At 35.8% G+C, this 19,285-nt stretch overlaps 1 protein-coding gene across 1 annotated transcript in view; it reads right to left on the bottom strand.

Moving 5' to 3' along the window:
• NECAB1 (N-terminal EF-hand calcium binding protein 1) overlaps window positions 1–19,285 on the bottom strand; it is a 232,355-nt gene that overhangs the window by 73,301 nt on the left and 139,769 nt on the right. Inside the window, exon 6 of the mRNA XM_060116144.1 lies at window positions 3,650–3,786. Coding sequence (XP_059972127.1) covers window positions 3,650–3,786 — 137 coding nt within the window. The remainder of the gene's footprint in view (window positions 1–3,649; window positions 3,787–19,285) is intronic.

Here is a 19,285-nt window from a genome sequence, read left to right as displayed (position 1 = left end):
TTTTCCTATGGTATATTAAAAAAAAATCGACTTTCTAGTAACTTCTCCTCTCTCCCAAATCTTTACTACATAGGAGGAAGTGATTTAGAGAATTCCTTCTTTATGTTCAAGCTAAGGGAATTTAAGTTATCTGAACTTTATAATCACCTATATGTGAAATTAAATCCTTCCCTTACTTCTGTTATAAACAGCCATGAAAAGGAGAAAAATAACTTCCAAGCCAGAAGGAATTAGTTGTCTTTCTGAATAAAGAAGAACTTTGGAAAATAGAACAAACTTGCAGATTTCATTATAAAAAAGAAATTCACATATAATTAAACTGTGTTCCTAGAAACCTAGTTTGTTTGAGGAAGAAAGGTTTATATAAGAAGACAAGTCTCCTCTAGAGGAAAACTTTAGTATAAAGTAATGATAATTCTTGTCATCTATTAGGTACTTTCAAAAGACATGGGATTAAAGTGGCTTCCATTTAGCCAGCTTGCCAGGGCAGATATAAAGAGTGTTGTAGAACGCCATCTGAAAAATCTCGCCTCTGTGACATTCCAGCTGTATGCATCTCTTCTTTCTGAATTGCCATTTTCACATGAATACACACAGACATTTTGCTCAACACACCATGTCTAACTCATTACTGCAGTTTGAATGATGCTGTGTGATTCCTCCTTGGGGTTGATAGCTAAAGTAGATGATTTCTCAATTTTTTCTATATTTCAGCAAGTCATAGTATCCTTAGGTTTCACAAATATTAAGCCCCAAAGTAATATTGATGCTGAGAGGAAGCAAATTATTACAAAAGTGGAATTTTTAAAGATATCTGTGGGTTGCAACTTTTGACTGCACAGAGCATCATGGAATCTTCCTTTATGGTATAAAAAACTAACGAATTTTTGGATATACTTATTTGACCTCTCCTCTCTGAGTTTCTTCTCCTCTCCCCCAAATCTTTACTACATACTACTGTAAGACTATTTCCCTTAAACTTCATTTTTTATTATATTTCTCCTTTATTTACAACCACCAGTGATAATCTCTGATCACATGAAGTCTAAGTGCATCTGTCTAGCTTTGAAGACCTATCCTGACCCTAGATCCTGGGTAAGTTGGTCTTTCCACTGTCCCAGGTCCATATCCACTTCTCTTCTATATGGATCCCTTTACCTGGAATCCCCTTTGATGTATTCAGTTTTATATATTTAACATGTAGCTGTGCCAGGTATAGGGAAACAAGGAAAAGCCCCTACCATCTAGAAACTCAAAGTCTAATGGGGGAGATAGTAAGAAACTGAGATTGTAAGTAGATATAAGTAGAGGGTACTAAAGGGAGTAGTAGAGTGGGAGGTAGGTATAAAATTCTGTTTTGAGAGCAGTGAAAGCTTCCTAGAGAAAGTTCTGTCCAAACAGAGACCAAACAAACTAGGAGGATGAGTTAGCCAGATGAAAGAAGATGGGTAATATAGGGTAGATGAGGACTCCCTTCCCTTCAGGGAGATATCATTCTGCCATTAAATCTACCCAAAAGATCCAATTCAAGTCTTATCTCCCTATGAGGCTTCTTCACTGGTTTCTTATTTGATGTCATAAGAAAAAGGACAGCCATCTTTCTTCTCTCTGTCTTTTTTCCAATAATGAGACCCCTGGGGCTCTCTTCACTTTGGTTTCTGGTGGCTAGCTGATAGGAAGATGGAGCCTTGGGAACAGAGATGTAGTCCCTGTATGCTTGGGCCTAATTCGCATGTTTCAGTCAGAGTAATCAGAGACTTCACATTGGATATTATGGACACAAACCCATAGTGGAACTTTGTTTTCTATTTGCTTGTTTGTGTATTTTTTTCTGGAAACCTCCCTGGGAAGAGTATCGTGGATTTGTGGTGAGATTTGGGCATCTCTGGGTGCCTTAGCCAAATTCTATTCAATAGCATTCTCCCAAACTGATATTAGACCTGTATTATTTCCCATTCTTCTAAGCTGTTTTTGAGATAGAAACCTAGAAATAAAAATTCTCTAGTGTCTTCTAATTTCCTTAAAATCTTATGTTCCTTCTCATTAAACACAGCTGCAGTGCAGCTGTTGGCAGCAGTCGCAGGTATTCAAGGCTAGCCTGTGACCTAACACAAGGAATAGTTTTTCATTATTCATTCACTCTATCGTGGTGAATGTAGAATGCAAGTTTGTACAAGGTGACTATAGAAAATAAAAACCAAAGTGCAGGTGAAGAAAGAGAACAGAATCCTTTTTCAAGCCTCTTCTCAGGTGGCAAATGATTGAGTCTAAAAATGGACAATCCATTTTATGTCAAGAAAACCTGAACAAAAGACAACAAATCAGGCCTCATTTTCTCAGCAGGAACATGAAATCAATTTCACTGTGCTTCAAGATATTCAATTATCCTCTGTTCAAACCTGAGGAGATGGGTTGTTGCTTCTCTAAAGCTAATCGTTACACTTTGCCATTTGATATGGAATCACCCAATACAGTGAAGAAAACACTAAGTTTTATAAACTTAGTGAAATGCCACGCAGATCCATTGGAGAGTGCATATCAATGTTCATCAGCTGCACAAGCTCATTAGATCTGAGATTACAGGCTTTTTTGTTAGAATTTGGTGGTGCTCACTCATTTTGACATTATAAACATAAAATTAAAAATTCCACTGTTTTTATGAGATGTCCTAATAATTATGTACCCATTAATTTGTCTTAAAAAATTGGCCTACTGAGCAGTCCCTTATCAGCCTGTTCAAAAAAACTTACTGTGTGGTTCTCCATAACTTAAAATGCAGAAGTTAGATAAGCCAGTGCACATGCAAAAATTTGTTGCATAAGCAAGAGTTTTGCCAAGCTCTTCTCTGGCTTGCAAGGTAAAAATTATAACTCAAGAAATTACCAACTGTTGGTTGGAATTATTCTGATGTCTGCTTTACACATTTCTAATTCAAATTTATATTTAGCTTTAGTGCCATTATTTATATAACTACTATATTACCACTACTTATCTTCTCAATTGGTGGCATTGAATTTTGAAAGTTTTTCCCATCATTCACTTCTCTCTATTTCCTTAAATAATTAGGCTTATTGAATTCTCAAGTCTCCTGCTATATCTAGATTCACTGAGCCTGTAAGATTTTCCCCCATCATTTCCGTATTTTCAAGTATACTCATTAAGAAGATTAGCTCAAATGTCATCAGGAAATTCCATGAAACTGTTTTTCATGTCTATCTATATTAAATCTTTTACTCTTCTGAAATCTCTTAGCAATATATTTCCCCTTCTCTGTGGTATTTATCACTTGTACCTTGCATTATAGTTTTAGTGTTCATATTTTATTTATGTAATAGACTTTAGCCTCCTTAAGAATTGAGACTTTGTAAAATGTATCTTTACATTATCACAGTGGATTGTAAAGTCTTCTCCATCTATTAAATTCTCAATTAAAGTTTGTTGAATAAATGATGGATAGTAAAAGAAAAAGGAGAATGGTCTTTTCTAGAAGCAAATATAAGGCTAGTATCCATTGGAGGTCCCTGCCATTCCATTTAAATCTATTCATTCTCATTTTTAGTTTTTACTAGTTTAAGTATGATGCCCTTCAACTGGTCTTTCATAAACATGGAGTCACTAAAGAGACATCATATGAAAGCATTTAACTTGCCTTTCTTGACGAGTTTGCTCCTCAGTAATTTCCATGGCACATTCCAGAGAGTTCTGGAGAGACTGCAGTTGATTCAAGGTCTCTTTCAATAAAAATCGAGTTACAAATTGTTCCAAATTGGAGGCCTCTTGGTAGTCCTAAGGATGACAAAACAAATGCCATAAGAAATATGGTAGGAAAAAATAACCAGGAGTGTTTTTTTCCCCATGTACCCATCAATCTCAGATTAATCCTTGAGAAAAATAGACAAAGAGGAGAAAAAACATGTTGGGTCCTGGAGGTTGGGGCAGAATTCTATCTACCCGCCAGAAGTTGAATAAAAGAGCTGCAGAAATGACTTGAATATGTCATCTCCCATTGCACCTGCTTCAAGATTATAAAAAAGGACAAAACCCAGTCAAATTGTGGAATAGACATCTGTAGAAAAGGAAGAAAATTACCTGGAGACAAGTTTGGATCGTGACTAATTCTGGGTGTTTTTTTTTTTTTTTTCTTTTACCAGCTAACTGTACTCACATGTTGACAATTGGCTTAATTCCCTCTTGATGTATTTATTATGCTTGATCTGTATTACACTGAAGCCAAAGGAACTTATGTGTTGTTATTTCAAAATTCAGAAAATGTTAGGCTTGGAATATTTAAACACTTTACTGAATCTGCTTACATCCCTCCATCAGGAAACTTACCCGAAGCTCAGCTGCATCTAACTTCTAGTACAACACCTCAGCCACAAAATTACCTTCACTCAAACAACCCCAAGTCTACACAGAGATCATCAGAAACATAATCACTATACCTGCCAAACTTAGTCTAGGTATACAGGTGGATTGTGGATGGTGCTACTTGTTGCTATTGTCTTCTTCTTTTTTATTTTATAAATTTATTTATTTTATTTATTTATTTTTGGCCGCGTTGGGTCTTTTTTGCTGCACACGGGCCTTCTCTAGTTGTAGCGAGTGAGGGTTACTCTTCGTTGTGGTGCATGGACTTCTCATTGCAGTGGCTTCTCTTGTTGTGGAGCATGGGTTCTAGGCACGTGGGCTTCAGTAGTTGTGGTACATGGGCTCATTAGTTGTGGCTTGCAGGCTCTAGAGCACAGGATCAGTAGTTGTGGTGCATGGGCTTAATTGCTCCGTGGCATGTGGGATCTTCCCAGACTAGGGCTCAAACCCATGTCCCCTGCATTGGCAGGTGGATTCTTAACCACTGAGCCACCAGGGAAGCCCACTCTTGTCTTCTAAAGTCTCAGAGAGAACGAAGGCAGAAAATAAAATCAGGTTGTCATGGAATGAAACGGTGACAGAACCACTTTTTCAGGTCATGGGACCAGCCAGCTAAACCTGATTTCCTAGAGTCTCAGGTGGGAACAATAGACAAAAGTTCAGCCAAGGAAAGGATTTATTTGGCTCCATTCCTAAACAAAATGATTATTTCATGATTGAACATACAAAACTGAAAGGAATGATGGTGACAAGATAATGCTAGGAAATACAGCCTGCTGGGGAATCTTGGGGCATATTTGCAAACCTAAGCAAACAAGATTTAATTAATCTCTCTGGGTCTCAGCTTTCTCACTCACAAATCAGACTAAACACTCTGGCATACATTCCAACTCAAAAATATTCGGTACTTCTATCAATTCTAAATTAGGAAATATTGAGCTTCTGGACTCCTGATACAAGTTAATTTGTTATTTCTCTTCTGTTAACGGAACAACCTAATGTTGTAGAAAACTTCATTTCTTTCCTAATTTGAAATCATAAAAGGTTTTGATCATCAGTCTCTTTTCTAAGTTCATTTTTTTTTTTTTTTTTTTTTGCAGCTGAACAGCACAGGAGATTTTCTTATCACCATATCTTATTTAAAAATTAAAACTTTAATGTCTTTAAACTCCACCTAACAAACTAACCATAAAATGAAACATTACATGCTATAATAGCCATTAGGATTTTTGGTGAGTTAATTCAAGATGAAAAATATACCAAATATTTAATTTGATCAAATAGCTTGCCACTCAGCAGCAATAAAAGTTTCAAAAATTATTTATCAATGTGTTTTTTAAAATTGAATAAAGCTTTCCTTTGAGATGAAAAGGAAACATGATGACAGAAAAAAAATTGTGTTTGATCCATTCCCCACAGTAATTCCATTTTGCTAAAGCATATTTTTAAAATAAAATGTATTAAGACGATGAGAAGATGTAATTGTGTAGTCAGAGATCATGCCAATTGTATTTGCACCTCAGTATACACTGCACTAATCTAAAGCAAATGATATTGTACTTATTTGAGGACAGCAGGTAAAAGTGAAGGAATTATGCATTTATTGAGCTATGCAGCACTACATTGGCCTTATTCTTTTCTCATTTAAATGTTAAATATTTGTCAGGTCAGAACTATCTATAGAAAAGAGATTTTGTTTCTTGGGTTATCCAATTTAAACACTCTGGTCACTGAGATTAGATTTTAGCTTTGGAGACACAAAGGTCTACACTTCTGTATGCGCCACGATGCCCAGAGCAAATACTCATCCAACACTTGAATGTTTGAAGATAAGTTAACTGAGAATTGATTGTGTTTGCTATTTTGGTCTTACATATAAAGACTGTGGTGATGTCAGAGTTTTGAGGACAGTTAAAATCACTCAACTGGCTACTCTGTCATTTTCTATCATAGCAAATTAAGAAATTGTTATGCTGAGACTTGCATCTTACCTTGAGAATTTGTTATCCTTATTAGTAACTCTCCAGATAACATTAAGAGCTGGCACAACCCAAACTGTACATTTGACAGAAATGTTGATGCCTCGACATTGAGAGGAGTGGTGGGTGGCTTTAAGGCTTTGGGGGATTAGGTTTTTGAGTCAATTATGAAGATTTGCTGTTATATGCTGCCCTTGATGATAAGGAGAAAAAAGAGCTTGTTTGTTAATATTTATCATTCCAAACTCAGCTGATGGTATCATCTGTGTATTGCCTTTCATCCCCTTGAACGACTATTTCTTTTCACAGGATTAGGCACACATCCTTTCACTCTGTGTGCTCTTCTAACAACGTTTCCTTACCTAGGGTATAATTTTATCATTTTATATTGTAATATGTTATTTACTAACATGTCTTGATCATCTCTGTCTCCAGAATACCCAGAACAAAGCCTGGCTCACAGCAGCTGATCCTTAAATGCTTAAAGACTACGTGAGGTACAGGGAATCACATGGAGATTCAGGCACCAGAGGGAGTGTCTGGACTCTGGAAACTCCTCTTGCCTCTCCCCAATTACCAGATGCCTTCTCCTGTATCTAGCCCTTGCTGGTGGTAGATCTGCTGTTCAGCTTGTCCAGTCATGTGGGCTCTAGAATAAAGAGAAATACAGCTTTATTTTTAACAGATTGTCCTCATTTCATTTTCTAGACCATTTGTTCATCTTCTTCCCTTCCCTTAATCTGAATTCCAAGGTTTAGGACTGTAGACCCAGGTGGCTTAGATCCAATCTTCCTTTCCTTCCCTCAGATATGCATCAGATGTTCCTTTGGAAGGCAGTGGCAAAAGAAGCAGATGGAAAATTAAATAGATAACAAGCTGGAAAATGTCAAAGCTTTGCCCTTTTTATTCTCAACAAATGTGTTGGCTGAGAAGGTACAGAAAGGGATCTTTGCATACTGAACTCCCAGAAGACTGATATATTGGCTTAAGGCACATATTCCTTTGGGCAAAACCTGGAATCTGAGAGATTGGTAGAAAGAACTAATAAAGCAGCAAAAAAAAAATATACAGATGGTACCTGATATCCAAATTCTGCCTCTTTTTCCAAACACAGGTTATTCTTTCATGTCTATTAAAAAGGATATGGGCAAATGAAGGTTTAGAGTATGTTTCTTAGATTCCAATAATGTTCATTGAATTCACTGGTAATTGTTCAAGTGATAATCAAGTGGAAATTGTTAAAAAAAAGTAGCATTAATATTTCCATTTGTGCCTTTGGAAAGTCAGAATGTAAATATTTCAATCCACATATTTACTTTGTGTGGAGCTGGAACAAAGCTAGGGGGCATTCATGTAAAATCCTTAGCATTAGAAACATGATACTTTGAAAATCAGGCTTCTTAGAGAACTGCCTGTGCATTTTTACTGTCAGGTCATCATCAGAAAGCAAGCTCTTTCCCATCTGCGTGGTGGAAGAGTGGAAATCTTAGCTATTAACCCAGTATGAATCATCTCAGTTAATTATGAAAATGAGAGCATAGTCTTCCCTGTTTGTATTTGCCCTACTTGAAAAAGAATCAAGTCAATGACAACCTGTCTCAGTGTCTTCTTGTTTATGAAATCAGACACAATCACACTTAGCAGGGGGTACTGCTTCTGACTGCCTTTTAATCTAAGCTCCTGTTGCTCTACCTGTTGTGTGAGACATCTGTGCCAGCTTCTATAACAGGAAAAATTTTACTTTTACAAAAATAATATTTTTTTTTCTCTTTTCCTACTTTTCCCCAAACTGTTACTTTTAAAATACTAACTGGCTTACATTATTATCTATGTCCTATTTCTTTAAATATTCTTAGGCTTTCATTTTATTATTTTTATTAAAAAATTTTATTGGGGTATAGTTGATTTAAAATGTATTAGTTTCAGGTGTGCAGCAAAGTGAATCAGTTATACACACACATATATATATATATATATATATATATATATAATCTCCCCTTTCTTTTAGATTCTTTTCCCATATAAGCCATTACAGAGTACTGAGTAGAGTTCCCTGTGCTATATTTGTTATCTATTTTATAGTAGTGTGTATATGTCATCTCCCATCTTCCAATTTATCCCTCCCTGCCTTGCCCCCTTGTAACCATAAGTTTGTTTTCTACATATGTAACTCTATTTCTGTTTTGTAGTTAAGTTCATTTGTACCTTTTTTTTTAGATCCCACATATAAGTGATATTATATGATATTTATCTTTCTCTGTCTGACTTACTTCACTCAGTATGACAATGTCTAGGTCCATCCATGTTGCTGCAAATGGCATTATTTCCTCCTTCTTTCTGGCTGAATAATATTCCATTGTATATATGTACCACATCTTCTTTATCCATTCCTCTGTTAATGGACATTTAGGTTGCTTCCATGTCCTAGTTATTGTCAATAACTGCAATGAACATAGGGGTTCATGTATCTTTTTGAATTACGGTTTTCTCTGGGTATACACCCAGGAGTGGGATTGCTGGATCACATGGTAGTTTTATGTTTAGTTGTTTAATGAACTTCCATACTATTTTCCATAGTGGTTTTATCAATTTACATTCCCACCAACAGCACAAGAAGGTTCCCCTTTCTCCACACCCTCTCCAGCATTTATTGTATGTAGATCTTTTGATGATGGCCATTGACTGGCGGGAGGTGATACCTCATTGTAGTTTTGATTTGCATTTCTCTAATAATTAGTGTGTTGACAATTTTTCATGTGCTTTTAAGCCATCTGTATGTCTTCTTTGGAGAAATATCTGTTTAGATCTTCCACCCATTTTTTGATTGGGTTATTTGTTTTTTTGATGTTGAGCTGCATGAGCTGTTTGTATATTTTGCAGATTAATCACTTGTTGGTTGCTTCACTTGCAAATATTTTCTCCCATTCTGAGAGTTGTCTTTTTGTTTTGTTTATGGTATCCTTTACTGTGCAAATCTTTTAAGTTTAATTAGGTCCCATTTGTTTATTTTTGTTTTTATATTCATTACTCTAGGAGGTAGGACCTACCTCAACATAATAAAAGTCATATCTGACAAATCCACAGCAAACATCATTCTCAATGTTGAAAAACTGAAAGCATTTCCTCTAAGATCAGGAACAAGACAAGTATATCCACTCTCACCACTATTATTCAACATAGTTTTGTAAGTCTTAGCCACGGCAGTCAGAGAAGAAAAAGAAATAGAAGGAATCCAAATTGAAAAAGAAGTAAAACTGTCACTGTTTGCAATAACATGATACTATACATAGAAAATCTTAAAGATATTATCAGAAAACTACTAGAGCTCATAAATGAATTCAGTAAAGTTGCAGGATACAAAATTAATAGACAGAAATCTCTTGCATTCCTATACATTAACAACAAAAGATCAGGAGGAGTAATCCCATTTAACATCCCATCAAAAAGAATAAAATACCTAGGAATAAGCCTACCTAAGGAGGCAAAAGACCGGTACTCAGAAAACTATAAAACACTGATGAAAGATATCAAAGATGACACAAACAGATGGAGAGATATACCATGTTCTTGGATTAGAAGAATCAATATTGTGAAAATGACTATACTACCCAAAGCAATCTACAGATTCAATGCAATCCCTATCAAATTACCAATGGCATTTTTCTCAGAATTAGAATAAAACATTTTACAATTTGTATGGAAGCACAAAAGACGATGAATAGTCAAAGCAATCTTGAGAAAGAAAAATGGAGCTGGAGGAATCAGGCTCCCTGATTTCATACTGTTCTACAAACCTACAGTCATCAAAACATTATGGTACTGACACACAAAAAAAGAAATATAGATCAATGGAACAGGATAGAAAGTCCAGAAATAAACCCACACACCTATGGTCACCTAATCTGTGACAAAATAGGCAAGACTCTACAATGGAGAAAAGATAGCCTCTTCAAGAAATGGTGCTGGGAAAACTGGACAGCTACATGTAAAAGAATGAAATTAGAACATTCCCTAACTCCATAAACAAAAATAAACTCGAAATGGATTAAAGACCTAAATGTAAGATTGGACACTATAAAACTCTTAGAGGAAAATATGGGCAGAACACCCTTAGACATAAATCGCAGTAGTCTTTCATTTTAAATGATACACTTTTTAAACTAGGAGAACACCATATCAAGTTTAATCCTTATAAAATTAAGGAAAAAAAAAACTGGTCCTTAATTAAGTGTCTTAAAAATGAACTGAGGTTAATTCCAGATAGGTCTTTGGAAAGCTTAGAAGACAGAGCAAGATATTAAAATATTTTCAAACTGCAGATCCCCATGTATTAAGAGAATTATAGTTTTGCAGTTTAGTGAAAGATGAAACAAGGCTCTAATTTTGTAATAAAATGTTATTAAATAACCAAGAAATTTTTTAAAAAACTAAATCCTATCATAACTAGATATTTTCTAGTTTGAAATCAGAAAATACTGTAGAGATGTTATATTATTTAAGACTTTTAAATTGACAAACTCCATTATAAAGAGCTCATTCTGGAGTTGTCAAGGATTTTTTTCATGTAGGTTTCTTTCCTCTGGCTCCTTCTATTGCTCTGTCTCACACCAGCAGCCCCTAACAAGAACATATGGCCCTTTGAATGTCTTTGCTCAGAGAAAAATGCCAAAGTAACCTCAAAGTAACCCTCTTCAAACAAGTAGAATTTCAGGAAAATATGCATGGATATGAAGATGGGAACATATATAGAGTTAACCTAAACTTGGAGATTAATAACAGATGAAGACACAGATCACATTCATGTGCATCTAACAACATAGTGTGGTAGTTAAGAAACTGGGTCTGGGGACTTCCCTGGTGGCCCAGTGGTAAAGAATCCACCTTACAATGCAGGGGATGCAGGTTCAATCCCTGGTTGGGGAACTCAACACCCACATGCCGCGGGGCAACTAAGCTCGCATGCCACAACTACTGAGCTTGTGCACCTCAACTAGTGAGGTTGCATGCTGCAAACTACAGAACGCATGCATCCTGGAGCCTGTGTGACACAACTAAAGAAGAGAAAATCCTCACAGTGTAACTAGAAAGAAACCCATGAGCCACAATGAAGAGCCCATGTGTCACAACTAAGACCTGATGCAGCCAAAAATAAATTAATTAAATAAATAATAATAAAAAGAAACTGGGTCTGAAGGTATTTACACTGAAGTTCTAATATGTACTTGTACCACTTAATAGCACTGTGAATTTGGGAAAAATTAAAATTAAAAAAATTAAAATTATAAACTTCTAAGTTCCTATTTTCCTAAGTGTAAGATAAGAACAGTATCAATCTCATAGCTTGTTGTGAGGAGTAAATGAAAAATACATGGCATGTAAAGTGCACTGTATGATGTCTAGCTTGTAGTTTTTGATAAATGAATGTTCACTATTGTTATAAATCCATTGGTGGAAGGATATTACAAAGTGTAATGAACAGATCATTGGCCTAAAATTCACAAGACCTGGGTTTAAGTGGTGAGATAATAGTTCAGTTCACAATTATTGCTAGGATAAATATATGGTTCATTTGGTATGTAACAGGCTTTCTACAAATATTAATTTTTCTGAGTTTTTTCTACATATAGTTAGTACTGCACATCTGTCACCTTGATTGTTCAGAAATGTATAATTTTTACATGCATATTTGTTACCACATTGAAGCTGTGGCCCATGAAATGTGGTCTTTGAGGAGTTACAATGTAGAGTTACAAATGTATAGTTCAACTGCAAAATTAATTTAAAAGTGTTTTTGTCCTTGACTTGTTTCTCATCAAGGATAGTATATGAGATCCAATTTATAAATCTAAACAACACTTCTTGCATTATCTCTTTTATCTACTCTGAATTCTGTCAACCATATCCTCTTCCAGACCATTTCATTTCCCAGAATCTGTTCAAAAGTCTTTCTCAGTCTCTAATGTGATTTTACTCCCTCTTTTTCTTTTCTCTCCCAGATCTTTTTGTTTTGTTTTGTTTTTGTGGTACGTGGGCCTTTCACTGTTGTGGCCTCTCCCATTGCAGAGCACAGGCTCCGGACGCACAGGCTCAGCGACCATGGCTCATGGGCCTAGCCGCTCCATGGCATGTGGGATCTTCCCAGACCGGGGCGTGAACCTGTGTCCCCTGCATCGGCAAGCAGACTCTCAACCACTGAGCCACGAGGGAAGCCCTCTCCCAGATCTTTTTATGTATATTGGCTAAGATTTCTTCACTTCTCCTCAAGTCATTATGAGTGTGGTTCTATTCATCTGGTCCCATTTCTTTATTCTGCTTCATAGGAACATAGAAACCAGAAAACTAATAGAAGGAGGATTTGAGGAAGATGTCCATGTTGGTGGCATTGTTTTATAAACTCCAGGAATTCTCACATGAAAACCAATACTGCAAATAGATAACAACAACAACAAAACTCCATAGGCAACAAATAACAACAAAACTAGAGTTTAAGGTATCATCATGAACCACAAGTTACAAGTGGTTAAGGACAAAATCGCTGATAGCCAGAAGGTTTGCATTGCATGGTATCACTGGCTGGATGTATAGGAAGAAACAAAGGGAAGCAATGGGATATGTGACAGACATGAAGACAAGAGAACTCCAAAATAGCCAACAAATATTCACAAGAAAGCATAATTGGCTAGCTTGAGAACAGCTAAACCTGGGAGGACTTTTATCCCAAAGTAGGTGAGCATAAAAATCTTAGTAAAGTCTAAAGAGTTTGGAACCATAAGCCCCTGTGAACTCTTGAAACTAATTAGCTAAGATGGTATGCTAGGAGGGTCCCACACTGAAATAAACCGCAGGGAGTCAAATCAAAACTGAGCAGGACAGGTTCACAGAGATCAAGAAGAGAAGATTCAAATAAAAGTCAGGAAGAGGTACAGAGCCAGAAATCTCAGAAGGAAAGACACTATAGTTTTCAATACTACAAGATAACCAAGAGGGAGTTCTGTGAATTCAGAAAAAACTATTCTGAATACAACCTTCTTTGAAAAATCCAGGAAAATTAGTATTTTTTTAAAGTAGGCAATAGAAAATTATTAAGGTCAAATTCTATATAATTTTATTATAAAAAGGGGATATAAGCAAAATAACATTCCTGAAGAGTGAGTGCACACCAGAAAGACAAGCCCACCAAACAGATCAAAAGTATAACCGAGTATTTTAAAATGAGACAAAAGACATTAATGAAAAATTGAAGAAAAAAGAAAATAAGGAAAAGAAACAAAAAGAATTTGAGATGAAGTAACAAATATTGTAGATATGCAAAGAAGATCCAAAATACTTAGAGTTCCTAAAGAATAAGTGTAGGAATCAACAAAGAAACAGAACAAATACTAGAATCTAACATTCAAGAATGTTTTTCTGAAATAAAAAGATTTGAAATTAGGTATAAAGCCATACTACATGTGTAAGAATATCAACTCAGAACAAACACTTCAAGACATATTTTAGTAAAATTACTGGACTTTAAAGGCAAAGCAAAAAGTCTTTGTGCATTTACACATAAAGAGCAAATGAGTCCCAGAGTAAAAAAAAAAAAAAAAAAAACTAGATTATGTTGAGACTTTACAAAAGCAATGCTTTTTTTACCAGAAGAAAGTACAGAAACATATTTCAGGTATACAAAATAAGAAAATGAAGCCAAGGATTTTACATCAGGAAAAATTGACTTCTAAGTGTAAGGGGCACAGAAAAATTGTCAATATGTAAAAACTTAGATTAAATTGTTCCCATGAGCTCTTCCTGAGGAATCAACTAGAGAATGAGCTTCATACAGCCAAAATTGCTAGAGTGTTCAACATAGAGACCAACGATGTAGGCCAGGTACTGGCAAACTATTTTGGAGAGAGCTACACAGTAAATATTTTAGACTTTATGAACCAAGAGGCCACAAATCCTGCCAATATAGCATGAAACCAGCCATAGATAATTATTAAATGAATGAGTCTGGCTGTGTTTGTAGACCATATTAAACATGTGCTTGGCAGATTTTGGCAGATGGCTGAAGTTTTCTGACCCCTAATTTGGGCACTGAACATCAAAAGCTGCCAACAGGGGCTTCCCTGGTGGCGCAGTGGTTGAGAATCTGCCTGCCAATGGAGGGGACATGGGTTCGTGCCCTGGTCTGGGAGGATCCCACATGCTGCGGAGCAACTAGGCCCATGAGCCACAACTACTGAGCCTGCATGTCTGGAGCTTGTGCTCCACAACAAGAGAGGCCGCGACAGTGAGAGGCCCACGCACCGTGATGAAGAGTGACCCCCACTTGCCACAACTAGAGATAGCACTCACACAGAAACGAAGACCCAACACAGCAAAAATAAATAAATTAATTAATTAAAAAAAGAAAGCTGTTGTATGTAGAAAACTTTAAAAAAAAAAAGCTGCCAACATCAAAAGAGACAATCAGATAGTATGTGCTTCCTGATGAGATAACACAGTATCAGGTATAGTCTTGTCAAATGAGACTTTGGATTCAGCTGACAATTTGAAGTAAAAACAGAGTTCAGAAGAACATGATGAATTGTACCAGGAGAAGGAAATAGCAGTCTAGATGGTGAGCATCTTTCTAAAGGATTTCAAGGTAACCTGCAAATTAAAAGAGATGTAACAGACATAAAAATGGGCACAAATAAACTATAGCTTTTAGGGATGAACATTTGTATGATGAAACCATAATAAAATGCAAGGAAATGATTACTAGAGATCAGTTTGGTCATTACTTACAGGGGAGGGAGGAGATTATAATTGGGACAAGGCACATGGAAGGTCTAGGGTGGTTGGTAAGTTGGTATTTTTGATCTGAGTGGTAGTTAAGAGTGTTTGGGTATAATTATTAAGTTCCACATTTGATTTCTGTGGCTTTTCTCTTTCTCATTTTATTTTACAACAAAAGTGTTAAGATATGTGTACGAACCAGCCTGGTTGAGGTACACTATTCTCATGTTTGAGAGGTTGTGGGAATAGACAGATAAGGGCTGTAAAATACAGGACTGTTTGGCAAGCAGTAGAAATACATACAAATTAGTAATTTTTATCACTTCTCATATACTGTCTTCTTAACTGCTGGTCTGCATTTTTCTGGAGTGTAACACAGAAACAAATGTCAATTTTTTTTCAGTATAAAGAGCCCAGAGCTATATTTCTGCATAAATTCAGCTTAATATGTTTGTTGATATTGATAATAAAATATAACCAAAATTTCTTCTCCCAAAATAGGGTGCTTACCACATTACTGCTCACACACTTTCCTTTGAATGTCATTTTTAAGCACATGAAATACCTCAAGGGTAACACTCACTTGTAATTTTTCTCTTCCTAAACACCATGTGTATGAGGTATCTAAAATATGCAAATTAAAATAACGAAAGAGTGGAATGGTGGTGGTCAGGAGCTGGAGGGGGGTAGATGAAAATGGGGAGTTACTAGTCAACAGGCCTAAGTTTCAGTTAAGCAAGATGATTAAATTCTAGAGATCTGCTGTACAACATTGTACCTATAGTCAATGGTAATGTACTGTACACTTAAACATTTAAGAAGATAGATCCCATGTTACTAACATAATAAAATAAATAAATAGATAAATAAGTGGGTACATTTTTTTAAAAGTCTGAGAAACACTAAAAAGAAGAAACATTTCCAAACCTCTATTTTCAAATTGATTTTTATCACACACAGAACATCTTTTTTTTAAAAAAAGTAAAGCTTTACTTTCAAGCTCCTTGATTAATCTTTACTTTGGGAGAAAAATAATAAAATTTGTAGATTAGTAACTCTATTATTTACTGAATATCCCTTTGTAAATACAACTGTGTAAGGTGCATTTAAAAAGGAAATAAAACAAAACAGCCTGATTTTGCAGTTGTTATAGATTAAAATGCTTTCATTTCATGATCACTTATCTTACATTAACACACAGAAAACACGGATAAAGTACAAATAAGGTTTTAGCCAAACACTAAATATGCATAGGGTTTACTAATTAGGACACATTTCCATTCACCTACAAAATGAATATAACTACTAAAAGTCTCACTTGGCATGAGAGAGAGATACTTAATTATTAACAAGAACATGGTATCTATAGTCTGTTGATCTGAGAAACAAACTTCAGTATCAGAAAGTCACTGAATTTCATAGGCAAGCAGCTAATCAAAGACAACATATTATAGAGCTAGAAGGGAGCACTGAATACAAATTCCTCACTTCCAAAATGAGGTATAAATTAAGGATACTTGTTCAAGCTCACACAGCCCTCCTAGAGTAGACTAGAATACAGTTGTCTTTTTCCTGCTGCTTCACATCAAAAAGTGTTTAAAACACAAAAATCCTCTTGATCTTTTCTGGGTCTGTGGAGAGAAACAGCAATTTCCAGCCTCTTGAGGCTGTGAAGGGCAGAGCCTCTTGACTCTAAAACTGCCCTTAAGGGCACTTCTGGGAGGAAAGCTTTTCAGAGTGAAGAATGAGCAATTAAAATGGAGGGGAAATGTCATCTAAATTGCAGCTGAACTTCTATTTAAGCTGATAGTAGCAAAAAGGCAGCATAAATTTCTGAAAATCAGTTTTTCTTGATCACAGACACAAATCATGTCATCTTCAGAAGGTTTTTCTCAGAAATATTTAAGGCCTTCATGTAAAAATTCATTAAAGTCCATTCTGAACTGAGTATCTCCAGGCTGCCAGTTATTTCAATTATAATTTTATTTTCTTCTTTCATATTTGAGATAGATTTTCTGTGTTCTGTATTGAATCAAACACCCAAAAACCTTAATATTAGAAGGTAAAATTTAGATTTTAGAAGAAATGAAAAAGTTATAACCTTACTATCCATCAATCTATTTTTCATCACTGAAATCAAAACATTTACATACTTAGAATGATTAAAGTATGTTTATGTTGCTGAAAAAAACCAAGAAACTGATAGAGCAAAATTAATTTATTTTTTATGTAAACAACAAAAAGCAGATTTCGATTAGGCATTTTGAACTCCAGACTTGGGGTACTATGGAAAATGAAAAGACTATAAGACAGAGATGAAACTCATAAGAATCTTGATGGTTTCCTACAAAAAGATACATTTTAAATGGAAGCTTAGAGTTTGCTCCTTTGCCATGACAATCAATGTAGAGTCCTGTAGTTGGAAGGTTAATAATCTTCATTATGCTCAGAAGTGGTCCCATGTTAACAGTTTAGTGATTGGACTGCAAGGAACTGATTTGAGTATTTCTACCCAATTCTGAATAATATTTTTTGATCCTCATGGAGGATGTGATTTCATGTTGACAGGCTTGGCCATGAACTTAGTGTGACTTTGGGTAAGTCCATTAACTCTCATGTGTTTAGTTCCTCAAATCTATGAAATGGGAGCACTGGGCTCAGCTTCCACCCCAGAACAGGCTAAGTCTGTGTTCACTGGTTCGTCAAATGCTGGTTGGAAAGAAAAGAACCTATTTTTCCTCTTTTTTGCATAGCTGAAGCAATTATCTTGTACCCACTCTACCCTTCTCTTCTTGCTCTATGGTCTCAAAAAAGGTCAATGCAGGGAGATACAGAGCTTACAGAATTATAATCATTCTGCTGTGTGCATCTTGATATTTCACATGATCCTTGAATCTTACTACTTCAGTAAATAAGAACTAAAGTCAGCTGCTTTCCTGATGAACAACTTTTTATTTTCTTAATGAAATGAAGAAAATAATTCTAATAATGAAAATGTGGAAACAGTAGAATCACAGAGAAATGCACAGGGAATGTTTTATTCCTTTTAATTAGAGAGGATACCTTTACAGTACCCAGTTAAATACTAATGTGGTCTTTAAAGCTTCACATCAGGTAGTCAGTGTTTGTGTAGCAACACTGATTATTCTTACTAGTGTATCTGACTCTAGGGAGGAATGTTAGGTTTCCTTCTCCCATACTGTCAACCCTGGGTCTCAGAATATTTCCAGAACATTCTACGAATTATAATGTTCATCCTCATTATAAAACTGTATCGAAAATAAAGACCTACCTGAGTTACATATTTCCTATGGCAAAGAAAAAAAGCATTGTAAACCTTTCTGGATCAAACCAGGGTATAATAAATATACACAAAACTCAAATGTACTATTTAGTATTATATACACCAAGGATGATATATGAGCATCAGTATATATAGACCTAGGCATTTTGTTTTTGATGCAGTCACTATCTCTTCCTGCACATCTCTCTCTGTCTCAGAGTTTCTCACCTTTCTCCAGCTCAGAAGCTTTGGATCCCATTCTTTCACTCTTAGCAAGCTTCCCACTATCCTTTGCTAAGTTATTAGATAACAAAGACATTAGGTCTTTCCCTTCCCATGGACATTTGCTTTTGAGACTTAAGAGAAATGGATGGTTAAAGGTGAATTTTAAAGGATTTGTGAATTTTTGCCCATGATCCTGAAATCATATTCTGGTATATAGTAGGTACTATGGCAGCCATGGAGGTGCTACCAGAGAAAACCTGTCAAAAGAACATACTTATTTGACAGCCTCCAGCTACTATACCTTAGGGATCCTCTGAAATGTTAATGCTGAAGCCACATTCTCTCCAGGCTATTCCTAACTAATGATTGAACATAGTGAAGGTTCAAGAGCTGGGCCATTTCTGCCTGATGTGAAACTCCTTTTTGGGCAGGCTTTGCTCTGAGGCTCCCCACTGGCCTTAGTCCAGTCCTCCCCACTAGACTTAGAGGCATTTCATGCTCAACTTTCATGTCTTTCTCCAGATGTCAGATAAGCATCACAGTGCAAAGGTTCTTCCCACTATTCCTGCTTCCTCTCCCCTTTACCCCTCAGAGACATTTATCCCAACAAATTTCTTGCACTCCTAGATCCATCTTGGCATCTGCTTGCCAGAGGATTTGAGCA

This window comes from Mesoplodon densirostris, chromosome 13 (assembly GCF_025265405.1).
Source record: "Mesoplodon densirostris isolate mMesDen1 chromosome 13, mMesDen1 primary haplotype, whole genome shotgun sequence".
Lineage (NCBI taxonomy): Eukaryota > Metazoa > Chordata > Mammalia > Artiodactyla > Ziphiidae > Mesoplodon > Mesoplodon densirostris.
This window is presented reverse-complemented; position numbering and strand designations above follow the sequence as displayed.